General features: G+C 40.7%; 1 protein-coding gene across 3 annotated transcripts in view; it reads left to right on the top strand.

Moving 5' to 3' along the window:
• Pdk3 (pyruvate dehydrogenase kinase 3) overlaps positions 1-16,800 on the top strand; it is a 70,944-nt gene that overhangs the window by 33,796 nt on the left and 20,348 nt on the right. For all 3 annotated transcript variants that reach the window (XM_042670204.1, XM_042670202.1, XM_042670203.1), the window contains exons 4-6: positions 3,062-3,246; positions 4,842-4,931; positions 15,267-15,344. In XM_042670204.1, coding sequence (XP_042526138.1) covers positions 3,062-3,246; positions 4,842-4,931; positions 15,267-15,344 — 353 coding nt within the window. The remainder of the gene's footprint in view (positions 1-3,061; positions 3,247-4,841; positions 4,932-15,266; positions 15,345-16,800) is intronic.

The following is a 16,800-nucleotide window of genomic DNA, read 5'->3' as shown; positions in this document are numbered from 1 at the left end:
GACAGCGCCCAGGCCCAGAGTTCAAGCCCCACGACCGGACCCAAAAAAAAAAAAAAAAAAAAAAAAACTTTAAAAGAAAAAGAATACAGTGGCCTCCATATGTTCATGAGTTTATTTACCCAAATCTTTACCATTTAAAATGTTTTCCAGTGGGTCATTTCAGTTGAGCCCAGAAACTACAACTATTTTATTATGAAGAAGCATTAAAGACCATGCTTTTTATTTAATATCTTGAAATCTCTGTTGCTGCCATTATAAACAAAGACTACTAAATTTTCAGTATGATGAAATGTATGTCTTTTTTGTTTTTATTTTTGGAGGTACTAGGAACTCAACTCAAGATGTTATACTTTGGGGCTGGGAAGGTGGCTCAGTGGTAGGGCGCTTGCCTTGCATGCATGAGGCCCTGGGTTCCATTCCTCAGCACCACATAAGCAAAAAGAAAAAAAAGCTGGAAGTGGCGCTATGGCTCAAGTGGTAGAGTGCTAGCCTTGAGCTGAAGAGCTGAGGGACAGCATCCAGGCCCAAAGTTCAGGCCCCACGACTGGACTCCAAAAAAAAAAAGACAAGAGGTTATGCTCTCTAGGACAAGATCCACTATTTGACACTTGAGCCATGCCCCAGCCTTTTTGGTTTGCTTGTTTTTCAGATAGGGTCTTATACTTTTGCCTGGGTGAGCCTTGGCCTAAGAGCCTCCTACCTTTGTCTCTTGAATAGCTGGGACTTGTTTTTCTTCTTTATTTATTTTTTTTTTGGTGGTACTGGAATTAAACTCATGACCTTTTGCTTGCGAGGCTGACACACTGACACTAAACAACACTTCCATCCTTGCTTTTTCATTATTATTATTTTTTCTTTTTTTCTTTTGTCAGTAGTGGGCCTGGGTGCTGTCCCTCAGCTCTTCAGCTCAAGACTAACACTCTACCACTCAAGCCACAGCGCCACTTCTGGCTTTTTTCTTTTTGCTTATGTGGTGCTGAGGAATCGACCCCAGGGCCTCATGCATGCAAGGCAAGCACTCTACCACTGAGCTACCTTCCCAGCCCCTACACTGGTTATTTTTGAGATAGGGTCTCACTTCTTGCTTGGGCATGAACCTGTACCACAATCCACCTGCTTTAGGCATCCCATTGTTGTGTAATCTTTTTTTTTTTTTTTTTGGGTCCGGTTGTGGGGCCTGAGCTCGGCCTGGGTGCTGTCCCTCAGCTCTTCAGCTCAAGGATAGCACTCTACCACTTGAGCCACAGCGCCACTTCCGGCTTTTTTCTTTTTGCTTATGTGGTGCTAAGGAATCGAACCCAGGGCCTCAGGCATGCAAGGCAAGCGCTCTGCCACTGAGCCACCTTCCCAGCCCCTGTTGTGGAATCTTAAGTGCATGTGAATGGAACCTTACAGACATTTCTCCCTGAGCTGGTCTGAAACTATGATCTTCTCAATCTCTGCTTCCCACATAGCTTGAGATGACAGGCATGCACTGCAGCTACTGGTTGAGAAGGGGTTTTCTGAACTTTTCTGCCCAAGCTGGCATTGAACTATAGTCTTGCCAAGTAGTTAGGGTTATAGGTATAAGCCACCAGTGCCCAGCTTGGTTTTCCATTTTTATTCAGCTAGAAAATCCCAACCCCTAATATATGAGTGCCATCTTACCCGCCTTCTGGGAGAAATAAAATCTCTCCATCGTAATTTGTTCCTATTCCATGTATGTATAAGTGAGTGCCTCTTGTGCTGAGAAATTTCTTTTTTGTCAGTAATGGGGCTTGAACTCAGGGCCTGGGCACTGTCCCTGAGCTTTTTCTCTCAAGGCTAGTGTTCTACCAGCCACAGTACCACTTTCGGTTTTCTGGTGGTTAATTGGAGATAAGAGTCTCACAGATGGGGCTGGGAAGGTGGCTCAGTGGTAGAGCGCTTGCCTTGCATGTATGAGGCCCTGGGTTCGATTCCTCAGCACCACATAAGAAAAAGAAAAAAAAAAAAAGAGTCACAGACTTTGCTGCTCAGACTGGCTCTGAACTTTGATCTTCAGATCTCAGCCTCCTGAGTAGCTAGGATTATAGGCATGGGCCACAAGCACCCCGGCTGAGAAATTTCTTTGGTTTATATAAATGTAATCCATTTATTTGTGAGACAGACACTTGACATATAGATATCCCATAAAAAAAAACTAGGGAAAACCCACACTATTCAAACAACTTTAAGAGGTATTTAATCCAGACTTTTAAGTTCGCAGAGAAGGAAACAGGTCAGAGTTGGTGAGAGTTCCTAATAGAGCTGGACCTAGAAGTCATAGTTCCCTTCCTCTAGTATACTTGTTCTTTACAATGCACATTGCCAGAATGACTGGCTCAATTAATCTGAAGGGATTAATTAAAATATAAAGGGGAAAATCCCCTGAGCTATTTTTTTTCCTCTGCTAGAGTGTTTGTCTAATGGATCTGTGAAATGTGAAAGGGGCGAGCATTGGGTTAGAGGCCCAGACACAGTGGTTTCCTTGCTGTAAGCCACTGCTGTCATTTAATATGTTTACACTACATGATTTGAATCCATGAGCCTTGTTTTCTCAAAATTCATTAGGAAGTAACAATATGTTGGGCTGAAATCCTCAAAATTAGTTTGCCATTTTTTATAGTTTTTTTTTTTTTAGTTTGCCATTTTTATTCATGGAAGAGGCTATTGCTTCAAGACTTTATTAATAAATTCTTGGGGACTTTTGAGAGAGTATCTTCATATTTTCAAAAGAAATACTAATATGCTCATTTGTAGGACTTGTATTTTCTGTAGCCACTTACACAAAAAGCTAGTCCCTTCCTATGAAGATATTTGAACATGTTTTTCTTTACTATAGAACCTTTTGCTTTTGGCATCTCTGAAAAAGAAAATTTCTGTGTTAAGTTTCATGTAAAATAAATAGTTTTTTGTGTGAATGCTTCCTTATACAACCTAATGAGATTGGTGTCTTGACCTATTAGAATACTAGCAGATAACTAGATTGGAGACAGCTGGGAATTTTGTGCACCAAGCTATGAGATAAAGATTGACCAGATTTTGCTTGCTTCTCACACAGCTTTCTACAAGTTTTGATCAATGTGAGAAACAGACATAACGATGTGGTTCCTACAATGGCACAAGGAGTGATCGAATACAAGGAGAAGTTTGGGTTTGATCCCTTCATTAGCAGTAACATCCAGTATTTTCTGGATCGATTTTACACCAACCGCATATCTTTCCGCATGCTTATTAACCAGCACAGTAAGTTGGATTTTGAAAAGGTAACTCAGAGTGATTTCTCCCCCCAAAAAATGTTCCTATTGCTTTACATTTAATGTATTATTATACAGACTTTTTTTTTTATGGTCTCAGGGCCTGAATTCTGGGCCTGGGCGCTGTCCCTCAGTTCTTCAGCTCAAGGCTAGCACTCTATCACTGAAGCCACAGCACCACTTTCAGCTTTTTTCTGCTTATGTGGTGTTGAGGAATCAAACCCAGGGCCTCATGCGTGCGAGGCAAGCACTCTACCACTGAGCCACCTTCCCAGCCCCTATACCAAAATTTTTATTGTAGAAATTCCATTTCTAGTTTAGTTTTTCCTCAGTGAACCCTATCTACTAAAAAGCAATTCATATTCTTGATTAAAGTGACCTTTGAAAGCCATTTATGAAGGTCAGAAACAGGACCACTGTCACCCTTTTTAAAAACAGAAATGTGTGACAATATACAAGGGAAAAGAACTTAGATTCTATTCAACTCATCTACTTCAATAACTGCGGTTTCCGTCTAATCTAACCATACATATTTAAGTGCTGGTTTTAATAGCACTGGTTAAGCTTATTCACTTCTGTTTTTCTTCCTCTTGACCAGTTGGAACTTTACTTATATATTGTCCTGATGGCTATATTTATAATGTTTCATAATTTAAAATCTCTCCTATTTTAGTTAAGCAGTTTTGGTGGAGTCTAAGTTATTACCAATTTTTGCTTGATTTAAAAATAAGGAAGCCAGGCAACAGTTGCTCACGCCTGTAATCCTAGCTACTCGGGAGGCTAAGGTCTGAGAATCATGCTTCAATGCCAGCCCTGATGGGAAAGTCTGTGAGACTCTTATCTCCACTAAACTGCCCCCCAAAAAGTGGGAAGTAGAGCTGTTGCTCAAGTGGTAGAGCATTACCCTTAAGCAAAAGAAGCTCAGGAATAGTGTCCAGAGCCTGATTTCAAGCCCCAGGACTGGCACCCCCCCCCCAAAAAAAAAAAACCAAAAAACTAGTATGCCTATAAACATTTGGATTGAGATTGAGTCTTTGAGACTTGTTTTGGCTTTTCATCAGCAATGAACTTTTACAAATCTTGCATAGGATGAAATCACCTGAAAGCTATTTAAAAACTGTATTTGAACATGTCATTGGCACACAATCTCCTTGATGGAGGAATTTTCAAGGCTGCCAGTGAAAGATAGTTCACAGGCCTGTCCACATGGTGCGGGCTTGGTGCTCCTAATGTTTAGCAAATGTTGGAGTAAATATCCAGAGTAGTCCTGAGAAGATGGATAAACTTGGCTAAGGATAAAAGTAAATTTCTTCATCCAAGTCACATTGGCTGGGAGAGAAAGAGTTGGACCCCTGCCATGTGCTCTACTGCTTCTGGATTGTAGCTAATACGTCTTAAAACACATCATTCCTCCTTAGTTGGATGTTGGTGTTGCTCATCCACCAAATGATCTAAGTCATTATGGATGTGAGAATGATTCCTCCAAAGTCAAGATCCTTTTAGGACTTATTAGTCCCTTTCACTGCTTAACCATCCCAGCCTGCTGTGTGTTAATCCTTTCCCTTCTCTTTTGTGTTCATTTAGCTCTTCTCTTTGGCGGTGACACAAACCCAGCTCACCCTAAACACATTGGAAGTATCGATCCCACATGTAATGTGGCTGATGTAGTGAAAGGTAAGGAAACAAATGCTGAGTTGCTGACATCGCATTGTGGTTAATCTGTGTAGTAGACCCAAGCCACTTAATCCAGTTATGAATCTTCTATACAGTTGAAGAAAATAGACATAATTTGGAATGCTCAAAATGGGAATTTTCACTTCATTTGTCAGAGTTGTACTCAGAGTAAATAAATATTCTAAATTTTGACTTACCACGATTATCTGACTATATTGTTTATTATAAAATGAGGCTGGCTGGGTACTGGTGGCTCACGCCTATAATCCTAGCTACTCAGGAGACTGAGATCTGAGGATTGCAGTTGGAAGCCACCCCGTGTAGGAAAGTCCCTGAGCCTCTAATCTCCAGTTAACCACCAGAAAACTGGAAGTGGCTCAAAGTGGTAGAGTGCTAGCCTTGGGTGAACAAGGCTCAGGGATAGCACCAAGGCCCTGAGTTCAAGCCCTACAACTGACACCCCTCCCTGAAAAAAGGGCAGAATTCATGTAATTGTAGAATTTAAACATCTTTCCTTTTTTATCTTGTGCCCATACTGGGGCTAGAACTCAGGGTCATATATTTTTGTTTGGCTTTCTTACTCATGGCTGGTCCTCTGCTACTTGAGCCACACTTCTAGTCCTGAATCTTTTGTTTTCATGCTAGTACTGGGGCTTGAACTCAGGGCCTCATGCTCTTGCTTGACTTTTTTGCTCAAGGCTGGAGCTCTACCATTTGAGCCACAGCTCCACTTGTAGCTTTTTTTCTAGTAAATTGGAGATCAAACGACTTAAGAGACTTTGCTACGCAGGCTGGCTTCACACTGAGATTCTTCGATCTCAGCCTCCTGAGAAGCTAAGATTACAGGCCTGAACCCCCAGGGCCCAGCTAGTGTCCTACATTTTGCTAGTTAGTTGGAGATAGAGTCTCACAGAGATAACTACCTGAGCTACTTTAACCCTCCAGGTCTCAATCTCCTGAGCAGCTAGTATTACAGGCATGAACTACAGGTACCTGGCTCAAAGTCCAGCATCTTTCTATTGTGTACTCATGGTGTTAGAATCTACATAGCATGCGGGCTTAACTAGATTGTGTTTCAGTAGCCTCAGGATACAGTGAACCCAACAGTCATAGATTCCTGGTACCCAGGTACCTTGAATTTGACCAGCAGTTTCCTCATTATCCTTTAACATTAATTGAATCTCCAGAGCCTGCTGGCTGTGGATGATCTACCAGCTTCCTACCCCTCTTGGGTTTGTAGTCAATTGTGGGGCTTGAACTCAGGGCGCTGTCCCTGAGCTTTTTTTTGCTCAAGGCTAGTGCTCTACTGCTTTGAGCCCCAGTTCCACTTTCAGTTTTCTGTTCATTAATTGGAGATAAGAGTTGCGGGCTTTCCTGCCTGGGCTGACTTTGAACCACAATCCTCAGATCTCAGCCTCCTGAGTAGCTAGGATGACAGGCATGAGCCACCAGCACCCGGCTCCCTCCTAAAGGGAGTTTCTTTATGCAGCCTCAGATTCCGAACCTATTCCCCTTTCCCAGATTGGATCTCCTGTAAACGCCTATCTGAAGAGTTTACTTGACCACAACTCTTCCTAGTCTTCATTGAGGACTGTTGCTTGTGCACAGTCATAACTTAGGAAAATCTGTGCAATGTGTTTGTACGTAAATCCAGGGAGGAAGGCCCAGATGTATCTTTGCTAAGCTTGATTGCTGAGCTGTCTTGGCCTCTGTTTAGGTAGGAAGCCTTTATCCATATGACTTCTGTTTTGTGGTGACTCAACTTATGTATTGCACGTGTGCCTTTTCTTTTAAACGTGTTTTGTAACTCACATATGATCTAATGTAGTCCTTGTGTAGATGATTTATAAGTCTTTGGTTTGTTCATTACTTTTTAACTTTTCAGAAACTTACAAACTTGATCTAGACATAATTTTCATCCCACACAATTTACCAATTTAAAACATAGCTGCAGCTCCATGGTTTTCAGTCTATTCAGAGTTGTGCAACCATCACTACCATCCAAATTTAGAATGTTTTCTTTGCTCTCAAAAGACACTGTACCCATTACCAGTTACTCAACAACTGGTCCTCTGACTAGCCCCAGGCATCCACTAGTCCCCATTTGTCTCTGTGTAATTACCCTGTTGAGGACATTTCATGTAAAAATCATACAGTATATGGCCTTTAATGACCAGGTATTTTCACCTAGTATAAGATTCTCAAGGGCTGGGAAGGTGGCTCAGTGGTAGAGCGCTTGCCTTGCATGTCTGAGGCCCTGGGTTCGATTCCTCAGCACCACATAAGCAAAAAGAAAAAAGCCAGAAGTGGTGCTGTGGCTCAAGTGGTAGAGCGCTAGCCCTTGAGCTGAAGAGCTGAGGGACAGTGCCCAAGCCCAGAGTTCAGGCCCCACGACCGGACCCCCCCCCAAAAAAAAAAAGATTCTCAAGTGTCATTCATTTTATAAAAATGTATCAGCACTGCAGTCCTCCTTTATGGCTGAAAAATCACTTTACTTATGTATATAATCCATCATATTCATGAGATGGTGCCCATGTGGGTTGGCTGGGTAACCTTAAACATGGTACATAACATGTTCAGGCCTCACTTTACTGGTAGAATGATGCTTTTGAGGTTTTAGAAGAACTGAACAAGTGAACAGTGAGTATTTGATATTAAACAAATACTAATTTCTAAGTATGAAACTGGTATAGTGTTAATTTATATTATTTTATTTTTGCTGGTCTTGGGGCTTGAACTCATTGCCTGGGCACTGCCCTTAAGCTTCTTTTGCTCACAGTTAGCACTCTACTACTTGAACCACAATGCCACTTCCGGCTTTTTCCGACTCTTTTATTGGAGATAAGAGTGTCACAGACTCTTCTGCCTGGGCTGGCTTCAAACCAGAGCCTCAAATCACATCCTGTTGAGTAGCTAGGATTACAGGCATGAGCCACTGGCACGCTGCGGGTGTTAATTTTTCAGAAGAGTTCTGGCTTCTAGAGAGGTATGTTAAGTTCTACATGTGATTTGAAATGATATGTGGGAGTTGTTTCAAAATTACACAGAGGGTGGGGATGATCAGAGAGCCGGTTCTTGGTGGCAATTATTGAGGCGATTAAGCACACGGGGGTTTGTTGCACTGTGCTTTATAGTGTATGAAATTCTTCATGGGGAACATTTTGGAAACATTTAATCATCTCACTGTCATTTTCAGGGAGATGTTAAGAATGGGTAGATCTTGATATAAGGACTAGGAATTTTATGAAACTCTAACTTTTTCTATAGGATGGAGATTCATTGATGCTAAAGTGAGTCCAAGGCATGGCACTTCAAAGACAAATTGACTCTTAAAACCAAAAGAATCTATTGTTTTGTGGCGTTTATTATTTGTTTTATTCTATGGTGTTTAGTACATATTAATTAACTGGGCTTATCATTGCTGGTACTAATGTGCAAAAATTTTCCAAGCTCTGGTACATCACTCCTTTTACTGACAGAAATTCTATGCCCAAAACAAGATGTAAACTATGCAGAATACTTCAATATATATTTGAAAAAACAAACACACAAAAGCTCAGAAGTTTATTCAGTCTGCCTCTGAGCTGTTTGTGTTAGTCTTTTTTTCTGTCGTTGTGACAAAAATTAACCAACAGAGGAAGTTGATGTAGACTCACCATTTCAAATGTTTCAGCCCTTTGTTGCTTGACCCCTTTATTTTGGACCTATGATGCAACAGAACAAGATTTTTCCCTCAATGACTTAACTTACTTCCATTAGGCCCCGCCTACCACCATCCCCAGTCAGTGTCAGAGTCTGCAAACTCTGCCTTAACACATAACCTTTGGAAGAAGTTTGAAACCCAAACCGTAGCACTACTGTCTTCTTTGTATCTTTCTTTTCTTTCACAATTCAGGATGGGCTGAAAACTCTTCATTTTTTCTTTTTCTGTATGGATTCACAGTTTCTCCCCCCCCCCCCCTCTCTCTCTCTCTCTCTCTCTCTCTCACCTAGTTCCTAGTAGTATGAACAAAGTTTACTTGGAGCTCTGTGTAATCATTCCTATCATTGTTCAGTATAACAAAATACCTGGTGAAGTTCTATCCAATGGCAGTCACGCTCCATTCCTCTCTATAGCTCACAATTCTACTTCCTCTGATAGACCCACAAGGACAGGCACACAAACAGGCACACGTGCACACCTATACATCTTATCCTCACAGTCCGGGGCTAAGGAGAAGGGACTGGCATGCTTTCTGTTCTCCTGAACATCTGTAAGTGTTTTCACCTCTCTGTAACCTCTTCCTTTAATAGGGGGTGGTTTCAGATTTCTAAAGGAAATAAAAGCTGCTATAAAACAACACCTACATCATCAACTTCTGACACCCTTCCTTTTGTAAATCAGACATACCAGTACCAAAGAACACTAAATCACTTGGCTTGTACGTGTTTTCTAGAATACTTTTGTGCAGGGTATATGCTTATCTGGGTCATTTGTTTGTACCCAAACTATCTGCTATCTGTGTAAGTTATACTACTTGCTATAAGTACTTAATGTATTTAAATGTTACATAAGACAAGGAAGATCCCTCCCTCCATTAAAACAAAGTAGAATGCTTAGGAAGACTCAAAGGAAAGTCTTTTAAAAATATAATGAAATTATTGTGGGCAAGAAAATGATTAGAGTATAGGACAGAATATAGATCTTAGAAGGAATCCATTATCAGATTGCTTCACAAGTATCTGTAAGTTTGTAATACTTACCAATAAATAGCAATTGTAATTTATTGATGTGATGTTTATACAAGAAAAATGACCTAGAACACTTAATCATCCAGATGACCAGATTGACAGAAGAATATATTGTATATTTACATGTTCGCTTTAAGGTAATGTTTATGACTTCTCATTTTATCCTACTTTTTTTTTGTTGTTATCCAGTTCTCCTTCCCTCTTGGGCCACTTAAAAGGATTAATAACGTATTTCCCCAAATACAAAAAGCACTCACTAAAAAATATAGAAAATGTGGGAAAAGAGAGAAGAGAAAGTCAGGTGCTGGTGGCTCATGCCTGTTATCCTAGCTAATCAGGAATGAGATCTAAGGATCATAGTTCCAAGCCAGCCTAGGCAAGAACATCCCTAGGACTCTTATCTCCAATTAACCAATAGAAAACCACCAGAAGTGGCTCTGGGGCTCCGAGTGGTAGATCACTGACCTTAAACAAAAAAGCTTAGGGATAGTCCCCAGGCCCCATGTTCAAGCCCCATGACTGACAAGAAAGGTTTGGAGGGGGGATAAAAATGACTTGTTAATGAGAACACTGATTTATGCATTTGAACTTATGCTGTAAATAATCATAGTCTGAAATTAGTATTGTTTATGACCCCATCTCCAGCAGTGCTTACCTCCTGTGACAGTAGTAGTAGCCCAGCTTCTGGATCACACCTGATCTGTGACATTCATAATCTGTATAGTCAAATGATTTTTCCAGTCAATGAAGAATTCACCTTAAATCACCTTCTGTTCCTACCATGGAAAAATGGACTAGGCAATCTAGAAAGAAACCTAATGACCACTCTTCTTCCTGCGACTAAAGCAAATTTTGATAGCCATCTCCCTGCTTTTTTTCCTTTTTTTTTTTTTTTCCAGGGCTGAGAACCGAACCCAGGGCCTTGCGCGCGCCAGGCGGGCGCCCTTCTGCTGGACTAAACCCCCAGCCCCATCCCTGCTTTATTTCCTATGGGAAATAAGCTGTTGCAGCTCAAAAGAAGGCTAAAAGTACAGCACCAGTGGCTGAAAGGCTGAAAAATACCTGTCTCTATCAATGCTAAGGAATGAACCTAGGGCCTTTCACAGGCTATTAAAGTAGTATACCACTTGAGCCATATCTTCCAGTGCTTTAATTTTCATTGTTATAAAGTGTGACTTAGTGGTAGAGTGCTTGCGTAGCATGCATGAAGCCCTGGGTTCTATTCTTTACATAAACAGAAAAGTCTGGGACTGGGTGCTGTGGCTTCAGTATTAGAGTGCTAGCCTTAAGCAAAAGAAGCTCAAGGACAGTGCCCAGGCCCTGAGTTCAGGCCCCAGGACTAGCAAAAAAAAAAAAAGACTTGAAGGTGATGTGCAGAGGGGTTACAGTTATGTAAGTCAGGTAGTGAGTTCTTTTTGGGCAATGTCACTCCTTCCCTCGCTTTCCTAGTTTTTCCTTCCCATGCCCACCCAGAAGTTATATAGTTTATTTTCAATACAATGTCTAGTGGCTTTAATTTTTTATATATAGAATTTTGTTTATTTTACCAGGCTAGTCTTGAACTCATGCTCTTCCACCTCCTCCTAATAACTGGGATTACAAGAGTGCACCACCATACCTGCCTCTTTGTGCCTTCTGCCTGAAAGGCCCTGGAATCCGCATCCCCAACATACCAGAAACAATAAGTAAAATACTCTTCTTAATAACCCCAAGTAATACCAAGGAAAATAATAAATGGACATCAATTTCTTATTCTTCTTAGTAAAGTCTTACCCTACTCCCTTCTGTGTTTTAGAGTAGTTGGCACTTTTATACTGGCTCTTTACCTTTTCCCAACATCCACTGAGACTGGTTAATCTCACTCAACATCTCTGTATCCGGTATTTTGTTTCTCCTTTTGTTTAAGAAACTTAATGTTGAGAGTAAAGATTGTGGATTTTTTTTTTTGGTCAGTTGTGGGGCTTGAACTCAGGAGCTAGACGCTCACTGTCCCTGAGAGTCTTTGTGCTCAAGGCTAGCATTCTACCACTTGGAGCCACAACTCTACTTCCAGTTTTCTCGTGGTTAATTGGATCTCAGGGTCTCACAGACTTTCCTGCCCACACTTGCTTAGAATCACAGTCCTCAGATCTCGCTCTCCTGAGTAGCTAGGATTACAGGCATGAGACACCAGTGCTTGGTAAGGTTCTGGATTTTAATGATAGCTCTACTCATGATTTTTACAGCTATGAAGATGTCCCATGGTTTAAGCATAGTTCAGTGTCCATCCCAAATGGCACATATTCGTCCATGTGCTTCCATCAGCTAACACTGACACCATGCAGATATCTTGAGGGTGGACTACAAGAAAACTTTTATGTCAGAGGGTAGGGACAATATTTTTATTTTTGACTAGACAGTTGTATAAACGTATAAGAGTAGGGTGCATCGTTTATAACATGAATTGAATGTTCAGAACCCTGAAGCATGCCTCCTTGTGGCTTATTTAGCACATTAATATCTACCTTTACACATCTGCAAATTATAGACTCAGGGTAGTAAATGCTAGAATTAGTGTTCTAAAGCAGGTCCTATTATCCTTTGGGAGGGGCCTTCCTTTGTGACCGGTTTCCCTCCTTTCTTTGTGAGAAACCAGGAAATCAAATGGAAAATCCTGCGGTAAGATCATTTTAAAGGTACAAGCTTAAATACTTGGTACAAAAGTCTGCTCTCATGGTGACGATGTTAACTTGCTGGTGTTGCTCCTATATGCTATTATTGCTTAGCATAATAGCATACAAATGGTCTCCTGAGAGCATGACATTATTCTGGTTCAGAAATAATGTCTTATTCTCTCACTTCGGGCTCTTCAGGTTGCCAGGTACAGAGATTCCCTCATTCAGGCTAGTTTCAGAAACAGATTGACTAAAAGATCATAGTAGGTCCCTTGACAGTTGGTGCTGTAGATATTAGAGTTGGGAACCAGAAAGCAAAATTGAGTGTCTTGCACCTGCCAAGTCATGGCCTCTCTACCTTTCTCTGCCTGCTCCAGCTTCTCATTTTTGTCTGTAGCTTGGCTGACTTGACTGCAGCCTGTTTGTGATAACTTTCAGCAAGCCCTTTAGGCTTCTGTCCTGCCTGATCATCCTCATCCTAAAAGTCTAAACGATGTGTTTAACTAGCTGTGGTTGTTTGTTTTGTTTTTGGCCTGTGACTACAAGTTTTAGGATTCTTCACTGCTCTTACATAAGGGGTTCTGCTCCTACCTTTGCACCAATGATAGAGACATTAGACTAACTCTAACAAGATAAAACAGTGAAGGATAGCAAAGACATAACAGTAGCTGGTCACCAGTGGCCCACGCCTGTAATCCTAGCTACTCGGGAAGCTGAGATCTGAGGATCAGGGTTCAAAGTCAGCTGGGGCAGGAAAGTCTGTGAGACTCTTATCTCCAATTAACCACTACAAAGCTGGAAGTAGAGCTGTGGCTCTAGTGGTACAGTGGTAGCCTTGAGCAAAAAAAGCTCAGAGACAATACCTTAGGTTCTGAGTTCAATCCCCAGGACCCGTACCCAAAAAACAAAAGCAAGAAAACAACAACAACAAAAACAGCAGTAAGAAGGAAAGATAATTTTGGAAAGCATTGATCAATGTGAGCTTGAAGAGCTTTAAGAAGCGGGTAGTTTCTTCCAGGACTCCACTCTCTTCCACACATTGTACATATGTAGTATATTTCAGTGCTATCACAATCATGCCAATGAGAAAGCTAATGCTCTGTGGAATTAGCACATTTGGTAGATTTAGTTTCTCTTCCTGTTTTCTATTGAAAGGAAGTTCCATATTTGAATAGCTTTATTCTATATCTGGAGGAGCTGTGTTGTATTATCTTTGTATATAGATAGCAAAGCTCTGGTATCTTTTTAAATTCATTTTTTTGGTGTGTTTGCTAATCCTAGGGCTTGAACTCAGGGCCTTGGCACTGTCCCTGAGCTGCTTTTGCTCGAGACTAGCAATCTACCAATTGAGCCACAGTGCCACTTCCAGCTTTTTCTGAGTAGTTTATAGGACATAAGAGTCTCACAGACTTTTGTGCCCCTACTGACTTTGAACCTTGATCCTCAGATCTCTGCTTCCCTAGTAGCTGGAATAATAAGCGTGAACCACTAGCACTGCAAAGTACTGTTTTTCAGTTGTATTATTTGTAATTTTGGAAGTTCGTGATGGGCTGCGTGCTCTCACGTCACTAGGTGGAGATGTAGCATTGTTTGGTGGTATGGCCAATGCAAAAGGAAGGAGTCTTGATTTCTCATTTTATGAAGTATTTTTGAAGGATAATTGTTAAGGTTTATTACTGCCTAGAAAAAGAAACTTACACATCTAGTATAATTTAAAATTCTTTTTTCAGGGTTAAAATTCAGTATCACTTTAATATCTATTTGCCACTGATAAGTGGGTGTATAATTTATGAAATCAAGGAATATCCATTGAACATCTAACCAGGCATTATACTGAGTTCTGGATATAATAAAGAAGTGTAGGACACAAATCCGGACGTCAGATTGATTTTAAGGTTTTTGTTGTTGTGATTCTTTTTTTCTTTTTCTTTTTTTTCATATTAATATAAAGTAGCAATTTATTGCTTTTTTAAAATACATGGCAGTAAGCACATACTTTTGGATTAAGGAGGCCAGAAATTTTCATTTCCTTTTTCCTGTCTTCTCTCCCCACTTCTCTCTCTCCTCTCTCCTCTCTCCTCCCCCCCATAGTTTACAGTTCAAGAGAAAATGTAATGTGTCACGAGGTATTTTTGCTTTTTCTCAGCCCCAGCCTGTTAGCTTTAGCTAATGTGAAGGACATTTTAAAGTGATGTTGGTGGTTCCAATAACGGAAATTGTATGTCTCATGAAAACCCAGGCATTGAGCAAGTCCGTATTGATGTTTCATTTACAGATAACTTCCAAATCATAAGACCGATTGCAGTATTTTTTATAATTACAGGTGTATCCTCCCTGCAATTTAGTCAGACAACATGAGGTTCACAAGTCTTGAATTTATGAATTTTCATGAAAAATACCTTTTAGCAATACTTGAAAGTTAAACTGTGTACTTGCTGCAAAACTAGCTATATTGTGACTAACCTCATTTTGACATAGTTGTGAATACTAAGACTTTAAGGAACTAGACACTGGTGTCCCATACCTGTAATTTTAGTTACTCAGGAGGCTGATATCTAAGGATCACAGTTTGAAGCCAGCCCAGGCAGGAAAATCTGTGAGATTCCTGTCTCCACCAAAAAGCTGGCAGTGGAGCTATAAATGGTTCAGCATTGAGTAAAAGAGCTAAGCTAAGGGATAGAGAGACCAGGCTCTGAGTTTGAGTCCTAGTACTGGCGTACACACACACACACACATGCACACACACACACACATACACACACACACACACACACACACACAAAGGAAAAAATTTTTTAGTCATAGTAATACAGTAAAGCCTAAAGGCTATGTTTTAAAAGAGGTAGTTGGTTCATTGTAAAGCTCTTGTTTTAGACAATTTGCCTTTGTTACTTTACATGTTTGTATCTATGTCATTGGTGTATAAAAGCTAAACTTTTCTTTCTTATAGATGCATATGAAACTGCCAAGATGCTATGTGAGCAGTATTACATGGTGGCTCCAGAGCTAGAAGTTGAAGAATTCAATGGTAAAAGAAAATTGATTCTCACCTTAAATCCAAAGTATCTAACTAAAAACTGATTTTTCTCCAAGCTGTATTTCGATGAGAATCCTTCATATGCTGGATTTTTTTCCTGCCAATCCTGGGACTTGAACTCAGGGCCTAGACACTGTCCCTGAACCTCTCTGTGCTCAAGGCTAATACTCTACCACTTGAGCCACAGCGTCACTTCTGGCTTTTTTGTTTTATGTGGTACTGAGAAATTGAACCCAAGGCTTCTTGCATGCTAGGCAAGCACTCTACCAACTAAGCTACATTCCCAGCCCTGGGTTTTTTCATCTTTATAATCCTTTAAAAAAAACCTTTGTATTCTTTTGGTCAACTGGGAATATTATTGTAAGTTTTTATACAGGAATGTTTAATGAATTAGACCGCCAAGTTCTTGGAGCAGGAGTAATCAAGGAAAGAGGTCATGAAACCTATAGACAGTTTTCAAAATAACAACTGCAATCAGTCACTAAATGTGGAAAACTGTTTAACTTTACTAATTAAAGAGGTGTAGGCAGTCAGGTGCCCGTAGCTCGCGTCTGCATTGCTAGCTACTCAGGAGACTGAGATCTGAGGATCACACAGTTCAAAGCCAGCCCGGGCAGGAAAGTCTATACAACTCTTATCTCCAGTTAACCACTAGAAAACCAGAAGTGACACTGTGGCTCAAGTGGTAGAGTGCTTGCCTTGAGCTGAAGAGCTCAGGGACAGCACCTGGCCTAGAGTTCAAGTTCCACAACTGACCAAAAAAACAAAAGAGGTGTAGGCAAAACCAAAAATGTCACTTTTGTCTTTTAGAATGACAGTGATTAAAGCATTTTAATGTTTTCAGGTGAGGCATGATACTTTTAGTCTTACGAGACTAAAGAAGCAGGCGGAGAGATTGAACGCACAGTAGTGTGGGGCTACCCTAAAGCAACAGAGCAGGACCTCATCTCAAAACTAAAATGCTTTAATGCTTTGAATTTATGCCCAGAAAAAATACTATCACCAGCATATGTATTTCTTATATAAGTATACATTGATGCCGCTTTTGTCAAAAATGCTGGCGATGTCTCTTGTCTGACTCAGTAAATTAAACTAATAATGACATACTTCTTTGGTCTAGTATATTAAACTTAAATATATTTTAAGAAAATAGAGATGGTTGTAGTGAATGATGATCATAGGAGTTTTCTTCAAGTTTTGAAAAGGTCATAAGCAGCCCTTTTCCCACAATACACAATGTTGGGAAAATGGAGAACGGAAAAGGAATAGGCCAGACTCCATCATCAACAGGCAGGGAATTTTTATTTGAGGAACAGCGAGGGGCGCAGACCTTCCTGCAGGTCTGGAGGTTGTTCCAGAGAGTTGGGACAGGAGCTGGTTTTTTCTATGAGGTCTGAGCAAGGAGGCAGAGGTGAATTAAAAAGCCGCTAGGTCAAGGGAGGTGGGG

The sequence above is a fragment of the Dipodomys spectabilis genome, unplaced genomic scaffold (genome assembly GCF_019054845.1).
Source record: "Dipodomys spectabilis isolate Male_0828 unplaced genomic scaffold, ASM1905484v1 ptg000526l, whole genome shotgun sequence".
Taxonomy (NCBI): Eukaryota; Metazoa; Chordata; class Mammalia; order Rodentia; family Heteromyidae; genus Dipodomys; species Dipodomys spectabilis.
This window is presented reverse-complemented; position numbering and strand designations above follow the sequence as displayed.